We start from the raw sequence: 16,885 nt of genomic DNA on the forward strand, positions 1-16,885 counted from the left end.
TATAGATGCTTATAGATAAAAACTCAAGAGGTTTTTTTGAGTGTAAAAAGTACATAGTAAAAAAGGTTTCTGGGCATGTGTTCTTACCATCCATGTGCAGAAAATCTTTAACCAGGGCCTTCAAGAAGCATGTAAAACGTGCTTGCTTGCCCAGTAGGTAAAGTAAGCTCTGGGTAGTTACTTCCAATTTTCTAATACCCTACCCACGTTCAGAGTTGAGTAAGAACAGTTTAAAACCTCCTATGTTCAGTTTCTTTCAACACTGCATGAGTTGTCATTTATATCCTTCCCTCTTGCCATAGCTATTCTTTAAATACAAATTTGTAGGTTTGACAGTATTAACACAATTCTCCAGCTGTTTGCACCCAGCCTGTTGGACCAGTTTGGGTGGGGCAGCAGGAACTGATTTGCATTTTGGTTGGTAAGTGCTAGCACTCTTTATACTTACAGAGCTGCCGGCTCCCTTTCTTCTGTGGCATTTAGTTTGAATAGGATCACATACTGATAGAAATTCTCAGTTGGCTGAGTTGTAACTGGCAATACATTTCACAAATTTAAAATATGCAAATATGTATATGATGTATATAATGTGCATGTGTCTATAATATATACATGTGCAAAATATTTATACATGCATTCAAAAAGTGCATCTCCTTCCATGATATTTGCTATTTGAGGGTGGACTTTACAGATAGTATTGAGGGTCTCAGAGTGCAGTTGGAAGGCACAGTTTCGGGACTCCTGGCTTTTAAGCACTTGTTTAAAAAAATTTTTTTTTTTTTCTGATTTTTCTCTGTATATCCCTGGCTATCTTAGAACTCGCTCTGTAAACCAGACTGGCCTCAGACTTAGGGATCCATCTGCTTGTCTCTGCCTATCAGGCCCTGGGACTAAAGATTTGCACCACCACACCTGACACTTGTTCGAAATATTAAACAGCTCTTTCCAGGCACTTTTGTTACTTTCTTCTGTGATTTCCAAAGTACTCTATACTCAGCTCATACATTTCTCTTTAGACCCAAGTAAGCATTTTTCTTTCAGTCTGTGACCAGATTCATGTCTTACAGACTAGTTTCCTTTAAGCTCTTCCTAGTTTAAATAGGCTTTTTTTGATGGTGGAAAGTTATCTTGCCTTTTTATTATGAGTGCTAGTCCTTGTTTCTTTTAGTTTTGCTGTCCTGTTTGCTTTGTGTGGATATGTGTGTATATGTATAGACCCACACAGTACTACATTGTGGGTGTGTAAGTCAAGAGAACCTTGGGTACCAAGCCTTGCTGTCTTGTTTGAGACAGTATATAAAAAAGCTAGCTAGTCTGTGACAGCTGATCTGCACAGCTCTCAGAGGATTCTCTCACAGGAGCTCTCAGAGTGCAGACACGTTGTGCCTCCTTTGTGCCAGTTTTGGAGGTTTGAACTCAGGTCCTCAGTCTTATATGGCAAATTTGTTACCCATTGAGCCATCTTTCCAATCCTGCTTTCTGTCTCTCTTCACTATGCTACCTTTAGATTCTTTTAGCATTGTTTATCTTCTTCTTTGGTGTCAGTTTATTCTCTTGAAGCTTTCTTTCAACCACAGTGTTACTAGAAAGCCATCGTCTTTCTAAGTCATCATCTTTCTCTATCGGTCCCTCTGGAAATTTAATCTCTTTAGAAACGTGTGACTGCCTTGGCTGGTTGTCTTTTTATGTAGTGCAGTAATAACTGCTTTACTTTGCGGTAAGTGTTCTTCTGTGTATATCTTTATAATCATGTTTTGGGGATAGATGAAACTAATGTAGCAGATGAGAAAAGACATTTTCTTTGTTGCCCTTGAAATAAGTAAATAGCAAAATATCATGAAGCTGCATTTTTTAATGCATGTGTACAATTTTGTATATGTGTACATTATAGACTCACAATGTATATCATATACATATTTGTATATTTAAAATTTATGAAACGTGCTGCCAGTTATATCTAAATATGATTGCATAGATGTAGTAGGAATTATGGATTCTGAAGTGAGAAATTTTATTTTAATCTTCTCTACAATCAGTTGATATTTTGAGTTTTAGTTTTCTTATGAACAACTTTGTCTTTAAAATTAAGAACAATTTATATGGAAAATATAAAGCAATAAAGATTTTGCGTCCCTCTTAAGAAGTAGACTTAGTCAATTAAAGCAATACAAGTCCAGAATACTTCATTCATTCATTCTGTAAAAGAATATTTATTGAGTTACTTGATATGTGTCAGCACTAAGGTAGTATAAGAGATATTGGATATTGCCTTTGTTGTTAAGATGGCTTACAATGTGGTACTTCCGTATGCTAAGTCTATGGCAGAGAAATACATCATATCCTGAGAATACTGAAAAATGAAAACCTAACTTGACCAGGTTATCTGAACAGATGGCAAGGATCACTCTGATGTGTGTCTCATTTGTAAGGGTTTATGCAGGTGTATGATCTGAGGAACAGTGAAGGGGCATTCTGTGTTTGAAGGAGAAGAGTAGACAGAAGCTATCTCTGTAGGGATCGTGAAAGATGAGGCTGGAGAAGATGGTGGTTAGGGACCAAGTCATAAAACTTGTGTTTAGGTGAGTTGGCAAGCTTCAAGGTCATTATGCAAGCAAGTGATGCAGTCTGGTTTCCATTTTAGAAAGCTGACTGTAAGAAGTACATGAATAATGGTTAGAAGTTTTTTGTTGGGCTAGAGGGCTGGCTCAGTGGTTAAGAGCACTGACTACTCTTCCAGAGGTCCTGAGTTCAAACCCCAGCAACCATATGGTTGGCTCATGGCCATCTGTAATGAGATCTGATGCCTTCTGCTGATGTGTCTGAAGACAGCTATAGTGTACTTATATATAAATAAATAAATCTTTTAAAAAAAAAGAGAAGTTTTTTGTTTGTTTGGATTTTAGGGCATCTTGTTTGTTTTGGTAACTGTGTGGATTGGTGATGCTGTTAAATTTGAGGAGAGAGAAAAATAGTTAGAATTCAATAGTGAAGAAACCCCTTGAAGCAGTTACAAGAAAAAGACTTAAGACCAAAAATTGAGCACTGAAAAAAGTTTTACTGCCCTGCAGGGAACTTGATCCAACACAGAGTTTAATAGGCTCTGGGGAAGGAAAAGTAGAGTAAGTCTTTCAAAGCTAAACAACCACAGAATGTCTCTTGTTTCCTCTTGGAGAAGCAAGGTCTCTGATCTGCTAGACATACAGAGAAGCAGTGGTTTAGCTAGTAAGTGGCCTGTGTATGTGTCTTGAAATTATGGTGTATAACTCTGGGCCAGTGTCCAGACTATTGTGTAACATGGGTGTGCACATTTTTTGGACTATACCAGGAACCTAAAAGAAAGGAAAATCATTGCATGTTTGAACTAAATCACCAGGAGAATGCTGTACAATATTTTAAAGGACCACGTTAGTCTATGTTATAGTACTGTCTTGTGCAGCAGCTGTCTATCTGTAGTCAGCGGCTTGATCTGGAGTTCCAGGGCAAGTTGTATGTTTCTCTGCTTCTGGAGACTGTTGTTGGATTCAGTTTAAGACTGAAGACATAGACATCTATTGGTCAGGATGGGCAGTATGTTTCACATGAACCCTGTGCACCAGCACCTTGAAACTTGACTGTGGTAGCTGTTGGTGGGAGGACTTGATATGGCCCTTTAGGTTCAGTGTTGGGGCTGGAGAGATGACTCAGAGGTTAGTTAAGAGGGCCTGAGTTCAATCTCTAGCACTACATGGTGGCTCATAACCACTATGATGATATCCAGTGCCCTCTTCTGGCCTGCAGGTGTACATGCAGGCAGAACGCATAGTATACATAATAAATAAATCTTTAGAAAGGTTCAGAGTCAGTCTCTCTCTCTCTTTCTCTCTTTCCTTTTTTTTCAGAGCTGGTGACCGAACCCAGGGCCTTGTGTTTGCTAGGCAAGCACTCTACCACTGAGCTAAATCCCCAACCCTCAGTATCTCTTTTTATCTACATAGGTGTTTGAGGCCAGCCTGGCTACACTAGACCTGTCTCAAAAAACAGACAACTAAACCAAAATGACTTTGGTCTTTAATTGTACCGGTGAGGTTGTCTGTCCTGAATTAGCTTTGCTCAACAACAGGAGAGGAGATAGTGCTGTGACTAAGGCAGGAAGAGTCAGTGTTTACATGAAGAGTTAGAATATTAGGATCCCAGAAGATGGAATAAAGGATGAACTTTCAAGGCAGGGAGTCAGGGCAGAGAGCTGACTTGCTAACTTTGTTAGGGACTCATTCAATAAATAGAGTATTTATGAGTCAGTTTAAGAAGGCAGAGCTTCATTTTGTAGGCTTTATCTCCTTTTGTTCTATGACACTGTGGGGTGAGGGTGGGGGATAAAGGCCTTCACTGGAATCGCAAGGTCTTCAAAGTGCCTCTGAAATCAGAAATTGCTCTTATGACTATACTATAGTATTAGACACATGTATAAATTTGAACATAATAGCATACAAGAGTGAGGGTCTTGATAGGATTTGCTTGTTTTTGTTTCCTTTGTCATTTGATAGACAAATTGCGAATAGTCCCTAAGCAGTTGGGATGATCTATAATCTGGATCCTTGTCCTTTGCATTTGCCCGTACCATGTCCCAGAGACAGCTCTTGGGTGAACGATGACACGTACACAGAATAACATCCACTTGCTTTGAGTTCATTAAAGATGAGACAAAATTTGTTTCCCATGTCTACCCAGAGGTACTTAAGATGGTCCTAAACCAGAAAGTTATGAAACCAGGACAGATGAACTCAGCAAAATCACCACTAGAAGGTGGCAGAAACTTGGTAAAATCTAGGACTGGGTTTATCAGGGGTTGTCTTAATTATATGTTGTTCCAGAAGTCTTCAAAACTGTTAAACTATAAATTATATTTTATAAAGTTGTTAGAGGTCAGATAGTGCACGAAGTGAAAGGGCTTATTGTTAAGCAGATAACCTGATCTAGCACAGAGTCTAAGCTCAGGGATGGAGAAACAGAGTAGTAGTCCTTGGCAGCCATATTTGAGTTGCCTTGTCTGGTGATACTGAGATTTTTTTGTGGGTAAGTTGAGATCTGGCTGGAGGTGGTCTGTAGTATATATATGGTATGAAATTAGGACATCTAGTGGCTCCTAGAGATATGGTGTGTCTGAGTTAGGATTATGTCACCCAGTCAGTTGGCACTGTGGCTAGCAACTAGGTGGCCTAAGTTAGTAGTAGTAGTAGTAGTAGCATTTGGATTTGAGGATGTAGATGCCGAGAGTTCAGGTTGGTATGGCAAGCATCTTTGCCTGTTGAGTGGCCTTGCTGGCCCTCGTAGTTCTTTTTGCACTTGTAGTTTTTTGTACCACATTTCTAGTGATCTGTATTTATCAGTGGAGCCTGTTTGGTGATTTGCTTTATTAGGTATTGAAGAACCACAGTTTTTCCAGTCAGAAAGTTTATTCTATTTACATTGTTGTGGAAACATGCTGTAGCTAGAGACTGTCAGGGAACAGCATCTCTTCTTCACCAGAGAATAGACTCAGTGAGGGCTGTTACTTACAAAGGACTCCGGTAGGTAGTAGGGCTAAAAGAGATGGCTAAAGAAATACAAATAATTTTGAGGCCATCTTTATTTGAATAAAAAACTATTAGGTTAAGAATTAAGGGTGAGTTTCATTATTTACAACTTGTTATTTTGGGGGAGGGGTGGAGAGGAAAGGGTTTATCTCCGCTTACACTTCTAGGTGACAGTCTGCTGTTGAGGGAGATCAAACAGGGCAGGGACCTGGAGGAAGGCGATGGCAAAGGCTGTTGAGGGCTGCATACAGACGGCTCCACTGACTTAATCCAAACGTTTGTGTCAGTGATTTTGTTAGGGTTTTGTTGATTTGATAAATGTTTGAGTGCATATTATAGTTAAAATTGTGTAACAACCTGTAGATGATACATAAGTATTAAAAGAAAATCAGCTTTCTGGGATAGAAGAAGGTAAGATAAAAGTGTCACATGAATTCCTAATGTATCACTGTGAGAAGGAACTTGAAAACAAATGGAGTTAATGTGTTCTTTGAGGTTGACAGGAAAGGAAAACCCAAAAACTGAAAAAGAATAGAGTCAGTGGTAGTTTGGCAGAGGATCTGAATTTGGTTCCCTGCACCCATGTCAGGCATTTCCCAACCACCTGTAATTCCAGCTCTCCTTGCCTCTGTGAGCATCTGTATACACATGCACAAACCCACACACAGACACATAATTATTATGTATTATATAATATATTATATTTATTATATAAAATAAAATATTAAAGAGAAGAGAGTTAATTTTCCTAGAAGAGTTGCACACTTTCAAACAGATGTGTACTGTTGGCCCGTGACGGGCTTGGGCCACCCATGCTGTTCCTTAGGACATCTTTGTAGGATTGAGGAAGTCACTATGACTTTTGATTAAAGTTGAAAATCCAATCTAGAATTTGAGGGTGAGGGGAGGAAGGGGCAGACAGTCACATACACATATGAACCATCCAGAACAGGTCTTACATGGAATTGAAGTTTAGTGGAGTAGAATAGTTTTTAGAGTTAGTTGGGACCACATTTGAGGTGGTAGGAATATCATGGGGATAAAGCTAACGTAGAAAGGTCTTCATCTTATTTAGGAGAGACAAATAAAATTGTCTAGTTAAGATGGGATCACTGACCCTTTGAAAGGAAAGAATGATTTACTGTTCTTATTTATGAGGTAACAGAGTAGGATGAGCTACAACTATTATATTTCCTTTTTATCACATATATTTGTGGGGTTAGTTTGGTACATGTGTGCATACGTGTGTGTGTGTGTGTGTGTGTGCACGCACGTGCACGTGTACCACAAGGGCGCATGTGTGCCACTTCTCATATGGGAGTCAGTTTGTGGGAGTCGATTCTTTCTATCTACCTCGTAAACTATGTGGCTTCTGGAGCTTGAATGCAGGTTACCAGGCCTGGTGACAAGTGCCCTTACCTTCTGAACCATCTTTCTGGCCTACAAGTCTTGTTTCCTTTTGTGTGCATATGAATATGTAACTTACATGCTTATAGGGTTCAGTCAGTGTACTCTGTGGGGAAAATTTTGGCACATTATAAAATATGCTGGATATACGTAAGTGAACATTCAAAATGGAAGCAGATTAAATAGAAAGTTAGACATTTGCTTTTTGGGTGTTTGAAAACATGTCATGCAGTTTGTAGAATTAGAGTGATCCTAAGGAAAAAGGGGGCTCACTAGGGAAACTGATAAATTTCATTTTGAATAAGTAAAAATCTAAAGGGCCGGTGAAATTCCTAAGTAAGGAGTATGTGTTCAGCAGTTGAAATCGGCTTGGCTATTGGGTGAGAAGTGAAGCTAGACTACAGATGGGTTTACGTGTCAGCATTTACTGGAACTTAGTGAGTGCATAAGCTCTGCTGTAGAGTGCCCTCCCCCGAGCCAGTTCCTGTGTCACAGCTTAATGGCTAAGGCATGCTGCTGTCTGTAGATGGAGCCTTTGGAAAGGAATTCCATCAATGAAGATAGGACATTCATGAATAGGATTAGTAGTAGATGCAAGAGAAGGATCCCTTTGCTTTGCCAGGGATACAGCAAGAACATGCCTGTCTACACTCCAGAAAGAAGGTTTTCACCAGACACTCAGTCTGCTGGGACTTGATCTTGGACTTTACATCTTCCAGAATTTTGAGAAATAGTGTTTGTTGTTTAAGCCACCCAGGCTCCAGTATTTATTTTGGCAGTCTGAGCTAAGATAAACCTCTTGTCAGATTATGAGAAGACTCCTTTCTTGCTAGTAAACAGATCTTACTGGACATTTTAGAGGAGAAAAGATAAAAATAGCTAATATGTACTGAGCATTTGCTATATTAAATATTAGTATTTTAAATAGTTCATATTGTAGTTTTGTTTAGTCTTTAAAACAACATCTTGAGCTAATTTACAGAAATCTCATTTTCAGATGAAGTCTCTGAAGCATGGCTTCATAAATAGTGTTCAGGGTTACACACCGATAGATAGTAGCAGCAGGCCCAAAGGCAGGCATTCTGCGTGGTACTTAGAGCTTAAACCAAACCACTCTTTATAGTGCTGCTAGAAATAAAAGGGCATTTGGGAGTGGCTAGAAAATGATGTAGACCTGTCTATATGTAATGTTAAACTACAAATTACAAGTAAATTACAAATACTATATACTTGAACTGTATAATAACACAACCTCTTTGGTATTCTGAGGAATAAATTATTGTGCAGTGTAGTTTAGGTATACCCTTCTATTTAAGTTTTAGATTTATTTTTATTCTACATATGTGCAGGTTTGGGTACCAAGAGTGTATGTACCTGGTGTCTGAGGAGACCAAAGGGGAGAGTATTGGGTCTTCTGGAACTGGAGTTTCAAGATGGTTGTTAACTGGCATGTTGGTGCTAGGCACGAAATCCAGGTCCTCTGGAAGAACAGCCAGTGTTCTTTAGTCACCGAGCCATCCTCTCCAGCCCCTGAGTATACTCTTCAACCTCTGGGACAGCCATCAGTTATGAGTCGGTCTGTTTGAAGGAATATATCCAGCAGAGGAAGTGGTAGTTGAGTTTTGAAGTGTCTTAGTTAGGGCTTCTATTGTTGTGATGAACACAATGATCAAAGCAACTTGGGGAGGAAAGGATTTATTTGGCTTAAGTTTCCATATCATAGTTCATCATCACAGTTCATTATCAAAGGAAGTCAGGACAGGTATTCAAGGAGGACAGAAACCTGGAAGCAGGAGCTGATGCAGAGGCTGTGGAGGAGTGTTGCTTACTGGCTTTCTCCTCATGGCTTCCTCAGCCTGCCTTCCCCACGATGGGCTGGGCCTTCCCCAGTCAATCACTAATTAAGAAAATGCCCTTCAGGCTTGCCTATAGTCCTATCTCCTGGAGGAATATTTTTAATTGAGGTTCCTTCCTCTCTGATAATTTTAGCTTGTGCCAAGTTGACATAAAACTACCCAACATAATAGATAATAGTAACTGATAGAACAGTGTTTGGCCTGCAAACAGTTGAATGGAAAATAGTACATTTATGCATTTTCATTCTCAAGTTGGAGAAGATAATTCCTAGAAATACTGGTTTAAAATACATAGTTGAAGGGCTGGGGAAATGGCTCAGCGGTTAAGGGCCCTGACTGCTCTTACAGAGGTCCTGAGTTCTGGTGTGTCTGTGTGGTAGTGACAGTGTACTCACATACGTAAAATAAAATCTTTTTCAAATAAAATAGCCTTGATAACTAAGTTACAGGAACAGTATTGCAAAAATTTGTTTGTGGTGGGTGAGCAAAGAAAGGTAGGGATATCTGACTGTTTTTTCTCCCTTTCGCTGAAGCAGTTTCATTCCAGTGAGCATCATAATTGGGATGCAACTGCAGCCTGAGGAAGAATGGGAAGTCTGTCAAGGATATAATGAGCAGTTGAGAGCGTTATTGAAATTAAGCACAGACAAGCATCCGTTATGAGTACAACTGAGAAGACAAGCAGGCACTCTTACCCCAGCGGGCCTTGCACTGATACTGTCACAGATGCTTGCTTCATATAGGCAACTCCTTTCTAATCAGAAAAGGAAGTGATCGACAACCCCGAAGTGTGGTAGCAGCCCTTCCAGGAGTGGTTTTTCCAATTACTACTTCAAATACAATATAGAAAGGATTTGGTTTTTTTTTTTTTTTTTTATGGGGGGGGAGGGGTACAGCACAGAATTTATAAATATTTCTTGCAAAAGTAACAAGACATTTTAGCCAACACAGTGGCATATTTCTATAATCCCAGCTAGCACTCAGGAGCTTGAGGCAGATGAATCTTGATTTAGAAGAAATTTTTATTTTATGTATATGTGTGCATGTGCCTAAATGTATATATGTATATTTGATGGTTCGAATGCAGATGGCGCCTGTAGGCTAATATGTTTTGAATGTTTGGTCCTAAGTTGATATATGATTTGGTAAGTATTAGGAAGAGTGTCCTTGTTGGAGAAGGTGTGTCATTAATGGCTGAACTTTGAGGTTTCAAAAGCCCAGACCAGGCCCAGTGTTTGTTTCTCCTTTTTTGTCTGTCTGTGGATCAGTATGTAAATCTCTCAGCTACCGAAACCGCAATGCTTGTATGCTTCCCATCACGATGATAATGGACTAACCTGAAAATGTAAGCGAGCCACCAGTGAAATGCTTTGTCATGGTATTTCTTCACAGCACTAGAAGAGTAACTAAGGGGTGTGTGGGTGTGTGTGTGTGCGCGTGCACGCGTGTGCACGTGCACACACACACAAGCTCACAAAGGTCAGAAAATGCAGCATATCCCTTGGAACTGGAGTTAGAAGTGGTTATGAGGCTAGATACTGAACTCCGGTATCTGCAGGATTAGACAGGTGCTGTGCTGAGCACTTACCCATCTTTCCAGCCCCTAGAAAGGGAGTATTGTTGGCATGATAATTGGATCATATCTACCTTGCAAGCTCTGAGCATAAAGGCTGTATCTGTGTGTCTGTAGAATCTATCAGTACTTGGCATAAAATGAGTACTTAAGAAATGTCAAGTGAGGGGTTGGGGATTTAGCTCAGTGGTAGAATGCTTGCCTAGAAAGTGCAAGGCCCTGGGTTCGGTCCTCAGCTCCAAGGGGGAAAAAAAAAGAAAGAAATGTCAAGTGAGGGGCTGGAGAGATGGCTCGGCAGTTATGAGCACTGACTGCTCTTCCAGAGGTCCTGAGTTCAAATCCCTGCAACCACATGGTGGCTCACAACCATCTGTAATGGGATCCGAAGTCCTCTTCTGGTGTGTCTGAATGAAAACAGCTACAGTGCACTCACTCTACAGTGTACTCCCATAAGTAAATAAACGAACGAATGAACAAACGAATGAAAGAAATGTCCAGTGAAAGAATGAATCTAGGCCTTAGGGTATACATGTGCCTTTAATGTTAGTACTTGGGAGGCAGGGGCAGGGGCAGGTGGTTCTCTGTGAGTTTGAGGTCAGTCTGGTCTATATAAGGAGTTGGAAGCCAGCCAGGGCTATAATACAGTGAGACTATCTTAAAAAGACAGAGGGCGGAGTTGATTATCAATTGGTTTGTTCTGTTCTCAGTAATCATCTCGAGAGTTAAACTTGTACCATGTGAAATATAGAGACATTACCAGCATGCTAATTCTAAGTAACTTTCTCATAGCTGTCATAAAATACATGGCGGGGACAACTTGAAGAAGGATTTACTCTGGCTCTTGGTCTCTGAGATGTCAGTCCAATGACATAGAGAAGGCCTGGTAGAGCAGAGCAGTTCATTTCACTGTGGGCAGAAAGCAGAGTATAGGAACAGGACATTATGCTGGCTTTTCTTTTATCCTACCAGTGTTCTAAGTTACTAGATCGATGCCACCCATGTTCAGTGTTGGTCTCCCTCCCTAATGAGTCTTCTCTGGAAACATCTCACAAGCACATACAGTGGTATGCCTCACCGGTTGGTAATTCTAAACTAATAAAATTGACAATGGAGATTAGCTACTATACAAGTTTCCCTCATTTAAATTGATTACATCCTCATTTTATGCCCCTTACTTACAGAGGAGGTGTTAGACTGACTGGAACAACTTTGGGAAGTACAGATTTAAGAATACACAATGCTTGGAGGAATTCAAGATGAGCATTACCAGATGAAAGTAGAATGTGAGCTTTCTCTACAGAAAGATAATATTATCTTTATATACAATTTCAAGGTCAATCAAGATGGGCAGCTTTTTTGAGAAAAGGTTTCTCTGTTAGCCTTGGCTGTCCTGGAGCTCTGTATGTGGACCTGGCTTGCCTTGCATTCACTGGAGGGAAGCTTGGGTAGTCAGAAGAGACAGGCTAGTATGCTTGTGGTGCCTCACAAAGTCCGTGAGTGTGTCTTAGAAGTGAGATCTAAAGCACAAGTAGAAAAATCATCTCAGACTGGAGAGTAGACTGTAAGTAGAGGGATAAAACTGTTAAGTCTATGACAGGAAATTAGAGAATTCTCAGACTGTTTCTCTGAAGTCAGGTATGGGCTCACCTCACTTCATAAATCCTGACACGATGGCAATTTAAGAATCCTTGCTTTATTACTATTAAAGATTGTAATTTGAGATGTGCATGTGTTGTATATGTGTTGGTCCTAATGGCTTGGTTTCTGTACTGGGAAATATTTCTAAATTCCTTTCATGATTTAGTACTTTCAGTTATGGTCTTAGATTTCATCATTGGATTTTCATTTTTATAAACAAAACTGCCAGGTGTGGTAGCACACACCTTTCATCCCTGTGAGTTCAAAGCCAGTCTGATCTACATAACAAGTTATAGACCAACTGGGACTATCTAGTGAGGCCTTGTCTCAAAAATCCACAAATAAATTTTTTTCTTCTAAGATGTCATATAAGGCGACATCTAAGGCGTCTTGTGATTGTTAATATCTTTATTCCTATACTGATAGTGTTTGTTTAATTTATTCAACAGTGATTAGTTAGGCTTCTTAAATTTATATTAAATGAATTTTATATGCCAAGCTTCAAAAATTGTAATAAACTTCAAAGATTGAGAAGTATGCAGAAATTAGTCAAACATTATACTCATATCTTTTATATTTAATTATAAGTATATGAAAATTTATAATTTTCTCTTTGCTTGTTAAGTTTGAATTAAAGAAATTTATGAAGGCTGGAGAGATGGCTCAGTGGTTAAAAGCACTGGCGATCTGGGTTCAGTTCCAAGCACCCACATAACAGCTTGCAAAATTCCATAAATCCACTTCCAGGTATGCCAGTGCCTTCTTCTGGCCGCCATGGGCACCTGGCACATATGTACATTCATACATTCATGCCTAGAAACATACACACATAAAATCAAAAGCACTTTTAAAGTGTTCAATTGAGTGATTTTTTTTTTTTTTGATAGGTTCAGAAGGCTGTGCATATGCATTCACATTACTTAGGTACACAGATTTGAGATAGCTAGCTTTTAATTTAATTTTCAAAAATTTATATTTATTTTCTCTGTGTGTATAGAGGTATGGCGGTCAAAAGAGACAACTTTCAGGTCCTCTCCTTCTACCATTTTGGGCTTGGGAATCAAACTAAGGTCGTGTGGCTGACAGCAAGCATTTTACCCACTTAGCTGTCTTGCCAGCATATGGGAGACCCATCTTGTCACTGAACTATTGATGATTTAGGGGAAGACAGAACTCTGCTGTAAGGTTTCGGTGGCATTTAGGTAAGAATGCAGAATGTTAGTTTTTTGTTTTTGTTTTTTTTTTTTTTTCTTTTTCTTTTTTTTGGAGCTGGGGACCGAACCCAGGGCTTTGCGTTTGCTAGGCAAGCGCTGTACCACTGAGCTAAGTCCCCAATCCCAGAATGTTAGTTTTTAAATATTGCATTATGTCAGGAAACTTTTACTTACGTTACTTACGATCTTCTAATGTAGAAAATTATTTCATCCTTAAATAGATATGCCAACCTGAATTTATGTATCTTCTTCTTAGAGCCATTTTTTCTCATTACCACTGGGTTTCTTCAAAAACAAAAACAAATAAAAACCCTTTAGCTGGGCAGTGGTGGCACACGCCTTTAATCCCAGCACTCAGGAGGTAGAAGTAGGCACATCGCTGTGAATTTGAGGCCATCTGTCTTAGGGTTTTATTGCTGTTTACAGTCACCATGACCAAGGCAACTCTTATAAAAAACATTTCATTGGGGCTGGCTTATAGGTTCAGAGGTTCAGTCCATTATCATCAAGGCAGGAACATGGCAGCATCCAGGCAGGCATGGTGTAGGAGGAGCTGAGAGTTCTACATCTCCATCTGAAGACTTCTAGTGGAAGACTGACTTCCTAGGCAGCTAGGGTGAGGGTCTTAAACCCACGCCCACAGTGACACACCTACTCCAACAAGGCCACATCTAATAGTACCACTCCCTGGGCCAAGCATATACAAACCATCACACCATCCTAGTCTACAGAGCAAGTTCCAGGAGAGCCAGGGTTACAAAGAGAAACTCTGTCTCGAAATGACTCTTCCCACTCCCTTAACCCTATCCCCCCAAAAACCTCAAAGCCTCTCTCTCTCTCTCTCTCTCTCTCTCTCTCTCTCTCTCTCTCTCTCTCTCTCTCTGTCTGTGTGTGTGTGTGAGAGAGAGAGAGACAGAGAGAGGAGAGAGAGAGATGCACAAGTGCACATGTGCGCGAGGGTGAGCAAGCACATGGGTTCACACACTCACTTCTGGAGGCCAGAAGAGAACATTGGATCCTGGAACTGGAGTTGCAGTTATGAGCAGTCTCACTTGGGTGCTGGGAACTGAACTGTGGTCCTCTTAAAGTGCAACTGTTCTCATCTCTCTAGTCCTTTATTAAAAACTTCCCCTCAAAGAATAGATCTTGACGGAAGATAGAATTAGGTCTTGATTAAAATGATCAGTTTTGTAATCTCTGTCTTCTGCTCTTATTGGTGATCATTGCTAGGTACAGTCATTGAGTGATGTAGAAGGCTGAAGGTCACTCAGCTGCCTCTAGTTTATGATCGTGTTTTGTACCTCACTGTAGCTAGGGTTTAATTATCCACATTTGGCATATAAAATTCACTTAATATTTTTAAACATTTAAATGTTTAAAAATGAAGCAATGCAGTCTTATTATATTAATTTAATTTTCCCATGTATTTGTTTTTGTTTTTTTACAGTACTCTGTGCAAAAAACTTGGTGAAAAAGGATTTTTTCCGTAAGTAAATGAACTTTAATACAAATCTTGTATATCCTGTGTAGGTTTTTGGGGAGAATTGTATTTTCAGAACTACCTGGTTTAGAGATTTGGAGGCAGACTGTTTTATGAATGCTACAGTTCCAGATCTTAGGGCTTATATTTATCTAGAGGGTTCTGAGGTTTATAAATGCAAGTGTTAGAAATGTTTCTGAAAAAGTTTAAGAAAAAATTTAATATGCTTTTATTTTAACATTTTAAGGACAATTCACTAATGCATTCAAGATTCATTGGGAGGGAAAGAGTTTTGAGCCTGCTGGTAGAGTTTCCAGAGTTGTAGGAAAGAGACACTGCCAGTCTCCAAAGAAGGGGTTGACACCGCACTGTGGTCCTATTTGCCAATTGGGTGTAGTTTCTTGTTTTGTTTTGGGACAGGGTTTTGTTGTGTGGCCTAAGCTGGCCTTGAATTTACAGTCCTTCTATCTCTGTATTCTGAGTGTAAGGATTACAGGCAGTAGCAATGCCCAGAAGTTGTGAAAATTTCTCTAGTTTGATTTAGGGTTAAGTTTTGCGGATTGGGACGTTTCCTTGTATTTACTATAAATCTTAACCTGTAATCTCTTTCCCTCTTCCTCACTTTGTATTTTTTGTTGTTTTGAAGTAGGGTTTCATGTAGCCCTATCTGGCCTTGAGTTCTTGAACCTTCCGTGTAGTCTTTACCAGTAGATTGCTAGTGTTAATTTTAACCTTATAATTTCATACTTTATATTAGCTATAAATTATTTAGTAACAGTCACAAGATTGTAAATAAAAATCTTTAGCCAAAAATTTTACATGTTAAATATTTAAATTAGAAATAACTTTTATTAGATTTTTTTAAAAAAGATTTATTTATTACATATACATTCACTGTAGTTGTCTTCAGACACATCAGAAGAGGGCATCGGATCCCATTACAGATGGTTGTGAGCCACCATGTGGTTGCTGGGAACTGAACTCTGGAAGAGCAGTCAGTGCTCTTAACCGCTGAGCCATCTCTCCAGCCCTTTATTAGATTTTTAAATGTAAGTTCTGTCAACTTACAAAAACAGTATATTGAGTGTTTAATATGACGTTAGGTAATATTCAGGTTGATTAAAAGAGCTAGAAATTCTCAGGACTGGAGAGATGGCTTAGCAATTAAGATCACTGGCTGCTTATTCAGAGGACCCAGGTTTGATTCTTCACACCTACGTGGAGGCTCACTACCATTTGTAAGTCCAGTTCCAGGGACTCTGACGCCCCTTTCTGACCTCTGAAGGCACTGCATGCAAGTGGTGCATGAGCATACGTGCAGGCAGAACATTCAGACACATAACAATAGTACATTTTTTAAAGGAATCATTTTTGACACATTTTAAATCCATACTTAATTTCATTTATTACTTTCTATATTTCTACAGTAGAACTTGATTTTAAGCTTAAAGTATATACGTTTATAAAACTCTAGTTATGAATATTTATGATGTCTTGGTGTTTATATGGGTAAATATGAAGTAGGATAACTTGAAGCAGAGGAGGAGTTGGAAGCAGCCTTCCACTTCTGTGTCATATTCTGTTTACCCCACAAGCATTTCACAGGGGAGGAGGGCCCAAGGGCCGAGGAACTCCTCAGCTGTATCTGCTAACACCAATCTTATTCTCTCTGGGCTGCTGCTTAATTATACTTCCCTGTTGTTAATAACCTAATGGCCACGGTAATGCCTTGAAAAGCTCTTCTAAGATTGAGCTTTGTGATTTGTCTTGGTGAAACTGCAAAGTGGCGGGGAGGCTTGGCTGTGGTGCTGACCAGAACAAAGCTGAGGCTCGCTCTTCTGACATTTGCTCATGTTTGAGATAAAGTCCTCAGTTTTATCTTTCAGTTTTCTTTCCTTCTCAAATTCTTTTCCTTTCCCCAGAGCCCCATTCACAGCTTCTCTCATAAAACATCCAGATAGTCTTGTCTCAGTGTTGCTCAGAGGTTGTTAATCCTTTGTAAGCCTCTAAGTTTTGACAGTGACACCTTGTAGAGTCTTTCTGTGCTTGAATAGTAGGTGAAAGAAGGAAACCCTCTTTCAATGGGATAGGCAGTAAAAACTGCAAAGAATAATTTGAGTAATTTAAGAGTGCAAGCTTGCTCCAGGCGTAAGGTGTAGAGGCAG

The 16,885-nt window shown here is 39.6% G+C and overlaps 1 protein-coding gene across 2 annotated transcripts in view; it reads left to right on the plus strand.

Moving 5' to 3' along the window:
• Positions 1 to 16,885, plus strand: part of Smurf2 (SMAD specific E3 ubiquitin protein ligase 2) — a 94,406-nt gene that overhangs the window by 23,371 nt on the left and 54,150 nt on the right. For both annotated transcript variants that reach the window (XM_032914273.1, XM_032914274.1), the window contains exon 2: positions 14,688 to 14,726. In XM_032914273.1, the coding sequence (XP_032770164.1) occupies positions 14,688 to 14,726 (39 nt within the window). The remainder of the gene's footprint in view (positions 1 to 14,687; positions 14,727 to 16,885) is intronic.

The sequence above is a fragment of the Rattus rattus genome, chromosome 9 (assembly GCF_011064425.1).
Source record: "Rattus rattus isolate New Zealand chromosome 9, Rrattus_CSIRO_v1, whole genome shotgun sequence".
Lineage (NCBI taxonomy): Eukaryota > Metazoa > Chordata > Mammalia > Rodentia > Muridae > Rattus > Rattus rattus.